Source organism: Falco peregrinus, chromosome 4 (genome assembly GCF_023634155.1).
Source record: "Falco peregrinus isolate bFalPer1 chromosome 4, bFalPer1.pri, whole genome shotgun sequence".
Taxonomy (NCBI): Eukaryota; Metazoa; Chordata; class Aves; order Falconiformes; family Falconidae; genus Falco; species Falco peregrinus.
In genome coordinates, this window is record NC_073724.1 from 49554719 (window position 1) to 49570057 (window position 15339).

At 40.8% G+C, this 15339-nt stretch overlaps 1 protein-coding gene across 2 annotated transcripts in view; it reads left to right on the top strand.

The window, feature by feature from the left end:
• SLC9A7 (solute carrier family 9 member A7) overlaps nt 1–15339 on the top strand; it is an 80038-nt gene that overhangs the window by 21138 nt on the left and 43561 nt on the right. For both annotated transcript variants that reach the window (XM_055802811.1, XM_055802812.1), the window contains exons 2-4: nt 12883–13082; nt 14402–14479; nt 15177–15253. In XM_055802811.1, the coding sequence (XP_055658786.1) occupies nt 12883–13082; nt 14402–14479; nt 15177–15253 (355 nt within the window). The remainder of the gene's footprint in view (nt 1–12882; nt 13083–14401; nt 14480–15176; nt 15254–15339) is intronic.

Consider the following 15339-nt stretch of genomic DNA (forward strand, 5'->3'; position numbering starts at 1 on the left):
CAGAGACCACTCAGTCTGTCAGTGTTGGATTGCAAAGTCTTGAGTCTGTTGACAGCTCTGCAATTTGTCTTGCCTTAATATTTAATAAGCCTGATAGTCTGCATTCTCTGGAGCAAGAGCAGTTCTTTTAAAAACCACCTTGTGCTTTGCTGGAGTTCTAGCCAGGCTCTTAAAATTTAGGGATGTGCTTGCAACACCATGTCTGGAGGGTAAAGCAATAATCATCAACTTTACAGCTCCATACTTTTGTTGTATTAAACTTTTAAGCAGTTTGCAGAAATAATATCTTATATAACAGAGCAGGACATTGGTTTTGCTCCTGATCAGTGGGAAATACTGCAAGTCTCGGGCTGCCTTTTCAGGAGGGTGAGTATTAAGAGGTAAGTGGCTTGGCAGAGGCTGCCTGTCCAGGCAGCTCTACGGTCTGTGTAGTCTGGTTGTCTGCTTGATGCACAGTGGCTCACTGGGATCTAGATTTTTCCAGAGGGAGCTGGTTGTTGAATGCATAGGAGATGCATGAGAGGTGCAGCCCACAACAGTTGAAGCTACAGATAAAGGTCTGATGATGTGCTAGAAAAGAACATCTGGGACTGCTCCATGAAGAGAAACTTTTTTTTTTTTTGGGGGGGGGGTTCTCCTGACAGAAGCTATGGGGAATCTTGGGGAAATACAGCCTGAGTAAACTGGTTTAGGCAGCATTTGTGAACATAAGGGCTCTTTCATTTCCAAACTTCTGATCTGAGCTCTGGTTTCGTTTTCAGATATGCAGGAGTCAATTTTCAGTATTGCTAACTGTCTGCAGGTTCCCACCAGCTCGACTAACTTGTGGTAGTAGAAAGTGTTCGTTCTCTGCACCTTGCATTCCAAATTTTCTAGCTTGAGTTGGAGGCTGCTGTTGAAACAGCTGCCTTTTTGGTTTTCAGGCAGTCTAAGCAAAGAAGCTGACTTCCTTCTTTCTGCAAATCCTTAGCCAGCAGAAAGTCATGTAGAACTTAATAAAATTATTTGTCATTGCATTGGCATATTTCACCGAGGAAATGCATGCTAAACATGATAAAACTTCAGATTATTTTTATGTAAGAAGCTGTATAGCTGAAATTGGAAAGCATTGCTCTAAGTTACGTGGTTTGGGAGTTTTCTAGAACCCTTCCAAAAAACCCACGGAAGTGGCTTTTTTTAGGTCTTAAAGCGGTTTTAGCATGTAACTTTCAGCTGACATCTAAAGGAAAAAATGTGATTTTTAAATTGTTTTCTCTTTCCCCTGGAGGTTTAAGTCAAATTTTGGTAATTTCTTTTTCTCCTTAGTTACATATGCAAATATCTTTAGCATATATACAAATGCTATGTAAGAACATCTCATTTCTGTCTTAAGATGTCTTTAGATTTGGAACTTGAGCTTGAACTTTAGTATTAGATTTGTTTGTCAGACTTAAGTTGGTGCTTATACTTCAACACTGTAACTTGTTTTGCTCGTGGTTGATTACTGTTCTTTTTTCCTACCCATATTGATGAACAACCTGAAAGATAAATGTGTGGGAGCTCTTGCAAACTATTAGTGGCCTTTTAAAAGGCAAGTCATTAAATCGGAACTCTATTCAAGTGCGCCAGGGACTTGTAGTGTCCGTAAAAAATGAACTTAATTTATAGCACTTCTGTGGCTTTTTTAACATGAATTGCACAAAGGAGATCCAGTGTCTACCTATGGGGTGTAAATGAACTCTAATTCTTTGAGACGTACTAAAACAGCTTCTGCGACGTAGGAAGTATCCTGTTGGGCTGGAAGCCTTGAGCCGTGCGATGAAAGGGTAAGTTAGTTATCTTCTGATGTGGAGCATGGAGCAGTAATAGGAGGACAGGTAAGCCTAGGTAGGCTCAGATTTCTCGTCTTAGCTTGTAAGCTTGGTTGCTTGAAAGCCAGTGAGATAACAGCTGTGTTTCCTGCTGGCTCTGGGTAAAAGCCATTCACTTATCCCAGTGGCTTCCCTAAGTGTCAAGGTGTACAGAGTGGTGGTACAAAACCTGAGCTTGGTGGAGGCAAAACAGAAGCTTGCAATGAGTTGCCCTAGATACTTTACCTCCACCGAAGTAAATCTGCAGTCTTGATGTATTAGCTTTTGTGCTGTGAGGTATTAATAAGTGCACGTGCACTGCCATTTAACTTGCAAATTCATATGGTGACAAATCTTGAAATAAGTACTACTTAAAGTTTCAAGAGGTGTTTTTCTGTTTAGATAATCATCCATTTCTATACCACATTGTCCAAAAGCAATAGTACTAGTGTGTAATTTTTAAAAAGAAAGAGCTGCTTGTGAAGACTTGCATGCTCCGAGGGTAGCTCTCCTGATGAGCAATGTTGACAGATGTAGATTGTCTCAGCACTTAAGTGCAGGGTGGTATAACCTGCTACCTGCACAAACCAATGTCTTGGGGTTTTTTTGTGTTACTTTAAACTATTTATCTGATACCAGAGCTATAACAGCCACATTGCTATTAAATGAGGTACTCTTTAGTGGTTTGGGATGGCAGTTGTAAGCTAGACAAAATGCATTATATTGTATTGCATGTTGTTGTCATTGGCACTTGTGTTATCCTGTCAAGCATTTTCTAAGTCTAAGAAAAAAGTATCTTTGGTGAAGTGAAAGTGAAGCCAGAATTAGCTGATGCTGTATTTCACTTGAAAAATCTAAATGGAAAAGTAAAAAGAAAAAGCCATGAAGGCTACATCTGAGCAGTAATATAGCTGATTACTTAAACTCAAAAATGTATGCAAAAATGGTAAAGGATGTGAATGGTAAGCTGCAGTCCTGGGTTTCATGGCCTGATTACTTTCTGTGCTACCTCAGGTGTGTGGGTGTGAGTCCATCCCCTGTCCTCTAATTTTGTGGGAAGTGGGAGTTGTTCACGCTTCTGATGGCAAACGTTTTAAGTTTGCAGGTTTTTATGCATACCACGTGCAGTTAATTCTGTTAAAAGCAAGTTGACTTAAACAATTTTCTAACTGAACTAGTTAGACATAGTTAACTCCTTGCATTCATGAAAATCACATCCTGAGAAACAACCTAAGGAAGTTTTGAGGACATTTTGGTGACGCTTATCGGAAGCAGCCCGGAAAGCATGGGGTGAAATAGAAAGTTCCTCCTTTTGGCTTGGTATCTTCCTGAAAGGGTACGCATCCACCTTCAGATGCAAGAACTGCTTTATAGTGATTATGTACATGTCCAAACCCAAGATTTTTAGTGTGGGGCTGGGTGGTGTTGTGTTCAGACAGCTTGTGTGGGAAAACCTACTGGTTCAATCTGAGAATCTCTTATGTTCTTGAGGTTGTATTTGTTTGAGAGAATATGCAGGGGAAGAGAATGAATGGCCCAAAGACAGCATAAATAGCTTTATGCAGTTAAAATGGCTAGGATAAGAGCAAGATCATGTGCACAGTGGTTCTGCTCATGTGAGATCAGGCTTTGGAAGGATGTTGTACTCTTTACATTTTTCTGTCCTGCTAAGGGGTCTTCCACCAAGACCCTGTGATTTCAGTAGCTGCCCTGGATGTCAGTGGGTCAGATTATTCCATGTAGCATGAATTGGCTGCTCTTTACCTCTAATACATCTGATATTACTAGCGCTCAGCTGGCACCTTTGGACTAGGAAAGGACATGAAATCTTAGGTTCCTAACCCTGTCTGTGCCAATAGTGAGACATGCTGGGATTAGAATTGAGGAGGGATGCAGAGGAGAGCCGAAGCAGATATGATTGCTGGGGGCCCATGCTGGCACCACTGATGCTAAAAAAGGCTGGAAGGGATGGCAAAAATGTCAGGCCAGAACAGTGCCTGAGATCTGTCAGGAACAGGCAAGGAGGCATCAGTCTGTAGTGGGAGCAGGGCAAGAAGTTAAGAGACTAAGAATTGTAGAGTGAGTTTGACTGGAGTAAGATGAAGTTTGTACCATTTCAGGAGGGAAGAAGGAGAGGGGTAACAGACTGCATAGGAAGCTGGGAATTGTAGCTGCAGGACCTCTGGACAATGTGCTGCTTGTGAACAGGCTGAGCTTTTGGCTGTTTTTTTCTTGTTGCAGCTCAAAGTGCAATCTTTCTTCTCTCTAGCTCATGGGAATCAGTCAGGATGACAGAAGTGTCATAAAACTGCTCGTGTATCACAAGCTGTGGCAACAGTCATTCGCCTGGCGCCTGCAGTTAGTACTAAACCAACTGCTTAAATTTTACACTATATGTGAAAGCAAGTAAAGTTGATTTCTTTGATCTTCTGTATAACTGTTCATAAGGTCTTAGAAGAGTATTTCTTGGCTTTCTTGGTTCCTAGTGTGTAAAAGGGGGTGGATGTCAGTAGCTGGGTCAGCAGGTTAAACAGCTGTAGACTGGGACTGGAAGTTGTGGTGGCTTTGTAGGAAGGCTGTGGCCACTGAAGTCCCCATGCTCAGAGCAGTCGCCCAGAAAGGTGAAACACAGGAAACATGTGGCTTCAGCTCTGCTTTGGGAGACACCTGTAAGCAGCAGGTTCTCCCTATGAGATGGGATAGGCCTGCTGTTGAGGCTCTGTGTGTGTGTTTGGCTGTTGCAGTAACAAGACTTACATGGTCAGGCGTAATGATCACAGAAAGCCAGAGTTGTTATCTTGCCACTATTTCTGTCTTTTGGGTTGGTGCATTTCCCTCCAAGCCACAAACCGTCTTGTTTACAAGTGCCAGCGGTCTTCTGCCCACAGCTACAGAGCATGGGGCTTGCCTCAGCAAAAGAGATTTCCTTGAAAATTCAGTCAACTCGAAACCTTTGTCTGTTCTACAGGTAGGAGGTTGTGTTGTTAGAAAATAGATGGGGCTTGGCACAAAAAAGACCTTTGGGAAGAGAGAAGTACTAGAAAGTTATCATTGAGACAATTGACAACTTTTCTCATGCAGATTTTAGTTCATTCACCTTGTTTAAAGTTCTTTTCTTCCTAAGACTGCTTGCTCCCGTGCCCTAATCAGAAGCTCCCAGAAACTTGTTGTGTGGTTTGGTGTGTGTTGGTTTTTTTGGGTGGGTGGGTGGGTTGGTTGGTTGGTTGGTTTGTTTGGTTTTGGGGGTGGCTGGGTGGTTTTGTTTTTAGGATGGAGGTCTCCACACAAATCCATCGCTTTAAATATCCTTCAAAGGAGCAAAGGCCTGAGGCTGGGATGCAGAATGTAGCAAGAAAACAGGCTTATCTGTAGTTAACAGCTCTTCTTGTAGCTGTTGTGGGGTTTTTGAACCCAAAGCCATGCCAAGATGGATGTATTTCCTGCCCCTTCCCTCTTCATCTTTTCCTTAAGTCAAACCTTCAAAATGATATGACAGTGTCAGCAAAGAGATTGCTGCTGCTTAACGAGTTTCATTTGGGTTGCAGATTGAAGCCTGACTCCTTGCAATAACAGATTAATAGCTCCTGCTGAAGCTTTACAGCACATTTTAGGGGAGAAATAATTATTGTTTGCACTTTCTCTTTAAAACTGGGAAGCTTCATTTCTTGCTAGTACCTGAGCCAGGGGATATTACTATAGAGCTTCTTGTAACAGGCAGCTTGATGTTATTCTTTTTCAGACTCTGAGGAACTTGTGGCCACATGTTTGAGAGATGCTGAACCTTTCTAGCATGCATATGCAAATGGGGAGAAAAGCAGTAACAAAACACAATGATTAAATAGGAAGTTTTCAGCTATGTAGCCTAGAGCTGCTGCTGCTCCTGCTGCTTGTTCTTCTCAGATGCCTGCCAGTATGGTCACCAGTGTGCCTGGGGGAAAACATCTCAGTGTTTAGGGGGTTTCCTCACCTGCTTTAGAAGTTTTATGTTGAAATAAATGCTTCAGCTCAGTTCCTGCTGCAAGGGACTGGGACCAGTTGCAGTTGCTGCCCTATTAGAGAGTTGATTCTGCATGGGGCAAGGAAAGGAGCCATGCAGGGGTGGAGGCTAGTGTCTTTGTGGTTGCCCATTACTCTTCACGCCTCTAGGAACACGTGTGGTGTCAGTGTGTGTATGGCTTTCACTGCTTTGGGTTTTATAGCTAAGGAGGGATACTTGTATTTTTGAAAGTATAAAGAATCTTTTAAAACGTTATGTATAAAATATTTAACAGCGAAAGTTTTGTTAAATCTGTGTTGCATGGAACAATGGTTATGTGGTAAATGAACTTGAAAACACGTGAGTGTAGTTGCAGACTCTGACCTTCTCTGTAATCTCTGGCAAATACCTGTGCCTTTTATAACTGTGGTATCTTATTTCTGTTGAGAGTGTCTCTTTACATTGTCTTCTGTGGCTTGTCTGAGCTTTTCCACTGAGTCACTGCTGAAGTTGGGAATTGGGTCAGAAGCCTTGACTCACAGTCCTGTGCTTGGACCAGATGCCACGTGTTCTTACCACAGGAGAACAATTTCTTCCAGGGCTGAGCCTTCAGTTTAGGCTGTTCAATATATGGTGTGGGGTTGTGGTTTGTGGGTGTGTGGTGGTTTTTTGTGTGTGTTTGGGCTTTTTTTAAGTCTGTTTTCCAGATTTTAGATTCTAGGGGAGAATACAGGGAACAATTTTTCTTACTGGTTATTATTTTTCCATTTGTTTATGTTCGTGCTTCTGTGGGTGTCACCTTGCTAATAGTGTCTATTCATCCCTCTGCATTACTTGGAACAAACTGTATTGATCTGGAGTTATAATAGTCCTGTGTAAATGTGAAGCTATATGTGAAACTTTAATAATTCTTCAGAAACTTAACTTGAAATTCTAAAGTAGTCTTCTGTTGAAGTCTCTTAATAGTTGAATTTTTAAATTACTTTTTTTCTACCTTAAACTCATTCTTTAAGCCCATCATCAGTAAGAATGTGCATTACAGAATAAAGCATATCTGCTTGCTTCTGTAGTTCATGATTTTTTTTTTTTTGACCATTTCACTGTACATATGAGTATGTGGATCACAATAATGTGATACAATCTGAAAAAGAATTAGTTTCCCTAGGAAAAACCAGAGCAGCAGTTAGAAGGCTTTTTTAACCATCACAGACAGTCTTGTGGGTTTTTTGGTACCCAGTGCTTGTGAGAAGGCAAGGGTGTGCGTGGTGCATGTGTCTGACAGCAGAGAGCCAGCAAGTTAATTTGACATTTTGTTCTGTGCAGTGTCCCAATAACTGCCCCCCCCCCCCCCCCCCCGAATAATCTGTTTACTTAAGTTCAAAAATATGCTTAGTTTGGCTTAGTTAAAAAGTGAATGAAATGCTTATTACAAAGATGCCCTTTATAGCAGTATGCTGAGTTTGCCTACAAAGAAGAATTCCCAGCTTGTTTACTCTTTTAATTTCCTTATCTAAAGTAGCCCTAAGGCAATGACAAGACGTGACCTTGAATCTGTTGTTCAGCATTTTGGGTTTTGTATATCCCTAGAATTTCCTTCAGACTTCAAGTATCAGCAACACCTGCCTCCATTCCCAGTTGAAAAATGCTCCCCCCACCCCCCGAAATGCAGTGATGACTTGTGTTTACACCGATGAACATTAATCCTAGTCTTTGGCCGTTTATTTCAGACCAGGATTCCCATGTTTCAAGTCTTGCATCTTCTGCAGCAGTGTGACAGGCTGATGAATACCATGCTGGCAGCATTGCACCATTAAGAAAGGAGCTAGCAGATTAATGATGCCAAGTGTGAGACCCTAACGGAGGTCTGGAGCTCTGCAGTCACTTGCTTAACTCTTCTTCAAGGGGTCATATAGCAGAGTTCCTCTGCAATCCTGTACAGGCTGGTACAGCGAATGGCAAGCAAATCGTATAAAGAGTGGGTTGCTAGCAGTTTTGGAGGTGGTGTGTAATATTTGGTCTGACTTTTCTTTTTAATGTGCAGCATTACTGGCTCAGTTCTGGATCAGAAAAAGTGCTTGAATTATTTCATAAGAAGTACTGAAATCAGTACTTTGTCATAAATCACTGTCAAATTTGAAGGTGTGGAGTGTGAGGTTCAAGGATTGACCCTGTATTAGGAAAAATACATTGTTGGTGTTTCAGGCTATTTAAAGTAAAACTTTACAACTGTGGTATCTTGATGTACAGAAATATCCCATAGTAAAACAAGTGATAAATACTGTGTATTATAAGTCTTTTGCCCTGAAAATACTTACAGGTCTTTCTTGACAAGTTGTTGTTCATCTTTGTATCTTTGCCTTCAAGCTGGTAAAAAGTTCAGTTTGGGAGCGGGGAGGAAAAATCTAGACTTTCAAATGCAAGAAATCCTTTATACATATTCTTTATGTGATTTTTTTTTCAAAAGCAAATGGGTATTTTAGTCACCATTGCCTTGCATCACAAGGAAGCTGGTGTCCAAGTACCGAAAATGTGCTACTGTGCCTATGCGTGGGCTGTGCTAAGGGGAGACAGGCTGTGTGCCAAGATGAGACTGGATGTCAGTTGACCGTGCTGCCCAACTTGACAAACCAGTCCATGGTTTGCTGGAATGTTGCTTTCAAATTTTGTTTTTACATTAAAAAAAATAAAAAGACTACTAACAATGCTTTCTCTGCTGTATCATGATATCTGCTTTTTCTGTATTTCTGTGGCATTCGGAGTAGCTGAACATCTCCTGGTCATCACCTCTGCCTGCTTTCCATAGGTTGAGTTGTGGCCCAGGGCAGGGGCAAGTCAGGATGGACTGAGGAAGTAAGACCCTTCCTGGTCTGCTGGATCACTTTGGCTTTATATTACCGTTTCTTCCCCTCTGACTTAATTTTAGAGTCGGCAGTGCAGTCTGTGATTTAAACAACAACAACAAAACCAACTCTGAAGCAACAGAAAACCTCAAGACTGACCCAGGAAGCAACAAAGTGCTTTTAGAGAAATATTTGCAGCATAAAGTACCTGTCTTAGGAGTCCAAATGCTCATGGGAAAGAGTATGAATTGCAGTATAATCTAGGCTGGTAAGGACCTCTGGAGGTAGTCTTGTCCAGCCCTTTGCTCACAGCAGGCCCTCACAGCTTGGGTTGCTCAGGGTCATACATGGGTTTTGGCTATATACAAGGATGGAGATCATGCAGCCTCTGTGGACAACCTGTTCTGGTGCTTAGCCACTTCACTGTTTAAAAAACAAACCTTATATATTATTCTTCCACTACATTGCATAAAGTTTGTTGCCTTTAGTCTTAATCACCATGCACTTTTTGGAAGAATCCATCCCTCTATCTTCCCAGCAGATAGCTGGAAACTGCAATAAGGTCTTTGCTGAGTCTCCTTCAGGCTGAAGTGTGGTTAATACAAACTGCACTGCCTAGGGAAGGACCCTTGGTATTTGGTGCCTGGCTTTTTACCAGGAGCACATCAAAGAAACTGTATCTAAACTGGTTTGAGTTCACAGATTGATCCAGTTCAGTGGTTCACAGTTTGAAATCACTGATTGAACTGCCTGTCATGGAGCACAAATACTTCTAGTTCCTGTAGGCTGCTGCCTGCTGAAGCTCCCTGAAACCTCAGGGCTACATCAGCAGGGAATTGGGCTGGAAACCGTGCAGAGCATGGCTCTGCCCAGGGACAGACACCTGCGGTTGTGCATGCCTATCTGAATTCATATTCTTACTTCGGTGACTTCTGTACTCAAACAAAACCAAAAGTAAATATGCCACTTTAAATGGTGTGTTGTTAGATTGACTATGTCTGAACTCTAATTTTTTTTTTTTATCAGTAGTGATTTGTTTTACAAGGGAAACAACATTCCCAGCTCTTTAATACTTAATTTCCAGTAAGATGTTCTTTGTGTACCAGCTGCACAATCAGCGTCGTACAGGCAAGACACATTGAGCAGTTCCAGGTTTCTTTTCTGGTTTTGTTCTGCAGTTGCAACCTGATGTTCTGGAAATGGTTGAAATCAGGTATTCAGAGAGAATTTATAGAAGCTGCCCTAGCCTTCTGTATAACACCTGATGGCAGGCGACTTAGAAGGGCATCCTTTTTGAAGTTGTAAATTAGGCTTTTGGTCTGCCTGAAAAGTGCTTGGGTTTTTTAGTTTTTTGGGACCTTGGGGACTGACTAAATATATAAGCTTTGTTAATGTTGCTTTATCAGGTAAGCTGGGATGTAGAAATCATTTAACAAGTCCAGTAACTTTTTAGTGGGTGAAAGACTTGATATTAATTGAAAAACTGAAAATACTTCCATACAATTTTCTATAAAGATTTTTTTTTTTGAAAAGCATTAATGACTTAAAGATTTCTGCAGCTCACGTCTATGAAATGTGTCCAGCTGACACATTTTACTTTACTATTCAAAACCTGTTATTTTGGGACTATATGATAAATACAGTGGTATGCCTGTACCTTTGTAAGGTCAGGGAACCTTCCCTTCTTCTAATCCATCTTTTGAACTACTAGGTGCCTAGTATTGTTTGCTAATGACACTGGCCATGGAATTTTTGTGGCCTTCTTGGGCCCCTTATGTTTTCATACCTCTTTCCTTTAGCAGCTGAGCCATGGATAGCTTTAGCCACTTGACTGCATCTGCTGGCCTCTCGCCTCAACACTGGCCACCCTGGTCCCAGCTGCATCCTGCTGCAAGACAGCAGCCTGGCAGCACGGATCATGTATTCCTAAACTGTGTGGTGCTTGGTGCAAAAGTCATCCAGTTTGGTATTTTATCGATAGAAGGTGTATGAAAACAGAAAATTTCCTCCCCATAGCTGTGTTAGCTGGGCTGTGGGACACTAAGGGCTGAAAAATGTTTCACTTCAAATGCTGTGTATCAGTTATGGATGTAATTGGTGTATCTTTAAAACTTGTTTTAAAATAACTGTTATATCTTGTTATGGGGGCAAAATGCATAAGTGGATTATATCCAGTTGTGTAATGCAATCACGATCTGCTCTCCAGTGCCTCTTACTAATGCAATAGCAACGGGAGTTTCCCATCTGCTTTTGGAATTAATTCACTAAAGATAGTCTCTGAGCCTATGAAGCTAGTTACATCAGTGTCTCCTTCTCTATTCTCAGTATAGTATCAATATAGATTTGGCTTTGTGCCGCTGCTGTGCATAAGCTCATCTGTACAGTTTTCATTCTGGCTTCTGATTTACTACAGGATTTCTGGCTGATGGTGATTAGGTGGGTTTTTAACATAGTCAGTCTCCCAGATACACTCTGTGAGCCTAGCCCTTCCTAGGTGGGATGGGGTGAGAGCAGCAGGAAGCTTTGGCTGCTCGCCTGGCTGGGCTGGTGAAGATGTCTCTAGCCATAGCTGGTAGTGCAAGTGGCTTGGAGGTGACTGGCTGTAACCTGTCATGTCATGCAGAACTGTGTTTCTGCCGCATCCATCACGTGTAACTGTAAAATTCTCCAGGGTTCTTAAGAGCATGCTTCTATAAACCTCTGTATTTAAATTGTCAGCATCTGAAATTCCAGTAAGTAGATTTATCTTGCTGAGGGGATTTCTTCCCCTGTGTTATCTTTGAGTATGTATTTCTCTCTTTTCTAAATAAAATAAATCTTAATCTTTCAGTTACTTTTTAATGATCTTGTTGCTGCTATGTTATCTTGATCATAGAGAAAGATGGCCGGAGGCGCGCCACCACTAGTGTCACAGCTACTACCTGCTGTACCTTGTCTTGCATTAAAACTTTTTCCACTCTGGACTTGGAACAGAATGAGGTGTGTTCTTTTGGTTGGCTTTCTTGGGGTACAGTGTAGTTACTCTTTACACTATGCCATAAAGAGAAATCTGTCTTTTTTTTTTTTTTGTGGTGTGTGGTAGGATATTTTTTGTTTGTTCTCTGATTTATTCTCTGGTTATTATCTGTCAATTTCATTTACCACCTGGGGAAACAGACTTGTGGATGCAGAGACACAGGGAGCAAAACCAGCATTGACTTGTCAACAAAAGGATCAAACATCCATCTTCATCTGGCAGTTGTCTGGAACAAGGATAAAAAAAAATATTGCAGCTTATCCTAAGATGACAGGGGAGCCTTTAGTTAAGTGTGTATCAGTTTGTTTACTTACCAGACCAAAACCACTTTGACTGTTCTTACACGTTCTCTGTGCAGGACTGGAGTCGTCTTGTTCTCTTACTACATTGTAAAAGGAATGGTGCTCAGCTAAAACCTTGTGCTTCGGCCTCCTGGCATGGTCTTTACATTAGGTTACAAATTACTACTTGTCATTGTGTTCAATGTATCCTGTATTGATAGTGTTTTCTGGTTGGATTTTATGTAGGCTGGCTGAGTAATTCTTGTATTTCTGAATCTCGTGCCTCTTATGATTGCTCATTTTTACCTTACTCTATCTTTGGTTTTGTGAAATGTGGAAAATGCTTGCAAAAGATATGTGGCTGGCTTCTTTATGTATGTAATCTGAATTTTAGTTGCGATGTTTGCAAAGTATGCAGGGGATCAACCAGGCAAACAATGCTTGTTGCACAGAATTACTAGACCTGCATCCTTGCTGCAGCTGTAAAATATTATGGCAAACATCACTCTTTCAGCTCAGTTATGGTCACATGTTTTCAGCAGTCATTATTTGCTGAATGGTGTATCTATGATATGTATACTATGCAGTTCTGTCCTTAGGCAGGTGAAAAGTATTTGATGTGTTCTAGTGTTTACCCACTTGTGCAACTCGGGGTTTATGCGTTAGAGGTGAGAGTGAGGGTAAGGAAGACAAAAAGCCAAATGGAGTCTTGTTTGTCACTTCAAACAGATACCAGATCTTATAAATTCATCGGTAGTTCTGAACATGATCAGGGCATCTCTTCCTCTACAGGAAACGGATAGTAACGATTCACTGCAAAATGTTTATGATGCATGTACACTTGTAAGGCTCATGCATTATACCTTGGATGTTATTTGAAACTAGAAAGTTTAGTACAGGAGTAGCAAATCAGCCTCATGGATTTTTAACTCTCTTCCAGGACTCATAGTTGGGGTGATCTTGAGATACGGGACTCCCTCTACCAGTGGCCATGACAAGCCGTTCAGCTGCTCGCAGGAGGACAGGCCGTTTACAACCTTACTGGTCAACGTCAGCGGGAAGTTCTTTGAGTACACGCTCAAAGGGGAAATAAGCCCTGGGAAGATCCACAACGTGGAGCAGAATGACATGTTGCGAAAGGTGGGGGTAGACTGTTTCTTGTGCTTGGTTGAGTATTTCTCATTTACCTGTGCTTCCCTCCCTCCTCTCACCTCCATCCCGTTAGAACCTTGGGTAGTATCAAGTGTCTGTATTCCTGATAGTGACAGTACTTCAATGCTTAATTCAAAAGCACCTTCTGTATTATATCACTGCTGGTGAGACTGTGCTCTGTTGCATGTATGTAGTGCTTTCCCAAAGCCCTGAATTGCTGTTTGAGCACTCAGTGCACATTTCTAATGTCTGTGGAATTCACGAAGACCAGCTCAACAAAAAAAATGTGATGCTGCCTTGTATAATAAATATAAGGAAAATGATTGCTTCTTAGTTAAAAGTGATTGTTTCTTAGCATTTTTTTGTCTAGGATTTTTAAAATCTGTTTATTGTCAGGAAATAGTTACTGCTTACATCCTTATAATCCACAAAGTGAGACAGTCTGGTATTGGAAGTGAAATTTGGCTGTCTCCTGTTACTCAGATCTGCTAATTGGCTTCTTACTCTATTCAGTGTCAGGGGTTAACCACCTTTTATGCGTATCAAAGCTAGACTTTGAAGTACAGGATTGAGACATAAAGATTTGTAACCTAAAAAGACTTCTTTCTGTGACTACAAAGATAGCTTAGTTGTCTGTCTATATGTACGTGTCTACTATAGATTTTTAAAGTTTGCTGAAATTAATCCTGTTCTGGAATGCACACCTGGGTTTGTATTCTAACCTGTGCTTAGACAGGAGGTGAGGACAGCCTAGTTATTCACACGTATGCAGGTCTTCTGTTTTGGATTTTAAATGTTGTTTTTCATTCCTTACTGTAGTGTAGTCTTTCATGGGATATCTGGAGCTTCTACTGAAATAGATGGAGGTGATGTATGAACCAAATTCCTGAAAACCCGTTTCATATCTGACTTGCTTGGCTAACAGTAACTGTGCAGTGGCTAGACTTGCAAAAACCCATAAGCTAAAATAGCATTTCATCTTCAGGATACATGACTATCACTTACCACAATAAGAGAGATCTTCTCCAGTGTAATTTCTGTTAGGATTCTTTAATTTAAAAAAGGAAACTGGGACTATTGCAAGATTTATCATTGGTGATGGATATAGTGCCTGTTTTTTCCAGATGCTGTTTACCAAGAAGAGCAGCAGCTTTTTGCTGCTGCTTATGTATAAGGCTGGCTAGTATTTTGGAGTATCAACTTAGCTATTTCAACGACCAAAAGTAGTAGTTGTCAGAAAATAAAAAAAGACCTTACAATTTGTGTATATCTATTTCTAATTAAAGTTTCATATTTTTTTTTTTTAGGTAACATTTGACCCAGAAGTTTTTTTCAACATTCTGTTGCCTCCCATTATTTTTCATGCTGGTTATAGCCTGAAGAAAGTAAGTGTAATAATTTCTGAGGAGAATGGCTGCTTTTTTTTTTTTAACACGAGACTACTGATTTGTTCAGGAATGCAGTCTCCATTTCAAGCATTTTTATTTTTTTTTAATGGCAGTAAGAAAAATCTCATTTCCTTCATAGATGGTGGATAGGTCATATTGGTTTAACAGAAAATGTACTTTTTACAATGAACACATTAAACTATTTAATCTTGCTGATTTGTTTTTCTTTGAACTTTGCCAGATGTTAATGTCAATTTCATTTAAAATAAAAGATGTCCTGCTAGGAATTGGTTTGGTTCTTCACTTAATCATGCTGAGAAGTGGACCCAAACCTGAATCCCAGTGGGGATGTGCCAGAGTCTGAATGGCAGAAGTACTCAGATTCTGCTCTTGCCTGAAGATACCATGAACTGGTGCTGATCTTCAGTTCTGCAGCTATCTCTTACATCTCTTATGAAAACATCTGTGTGGAAAGCTTCCTGTCAATTAGCCACACGTAGGATGTAATACGTTTCAGATTTGGTGTATTCAATTCATTGAAGCTGGACAGAATTTACATTGCAGTAATTGAAGTGTTTCTCTGAAGTGGAGTAGTGGTTCTGTGTGTTAATGCAAGTGTAGTAGTGCACTGTGTGTTTTTGAACAGGTGATATAACTTGTTTTAAATAATTATATAAACCTTTTTCCTCTACAGAGACACTTTTTCAGGAATTTGGGGTCCATTTTGGCTTACGCCTTTTTAGGAACAGCAGTCTCTTGTTTTATTATTGGGTAAGTGAACTCTGTGATACCGGTTCCTTTCTGTACTGAAGTTTATGTTGAGCCTTCCAGACTGAGGCAATTTTGTAATTTGTTTG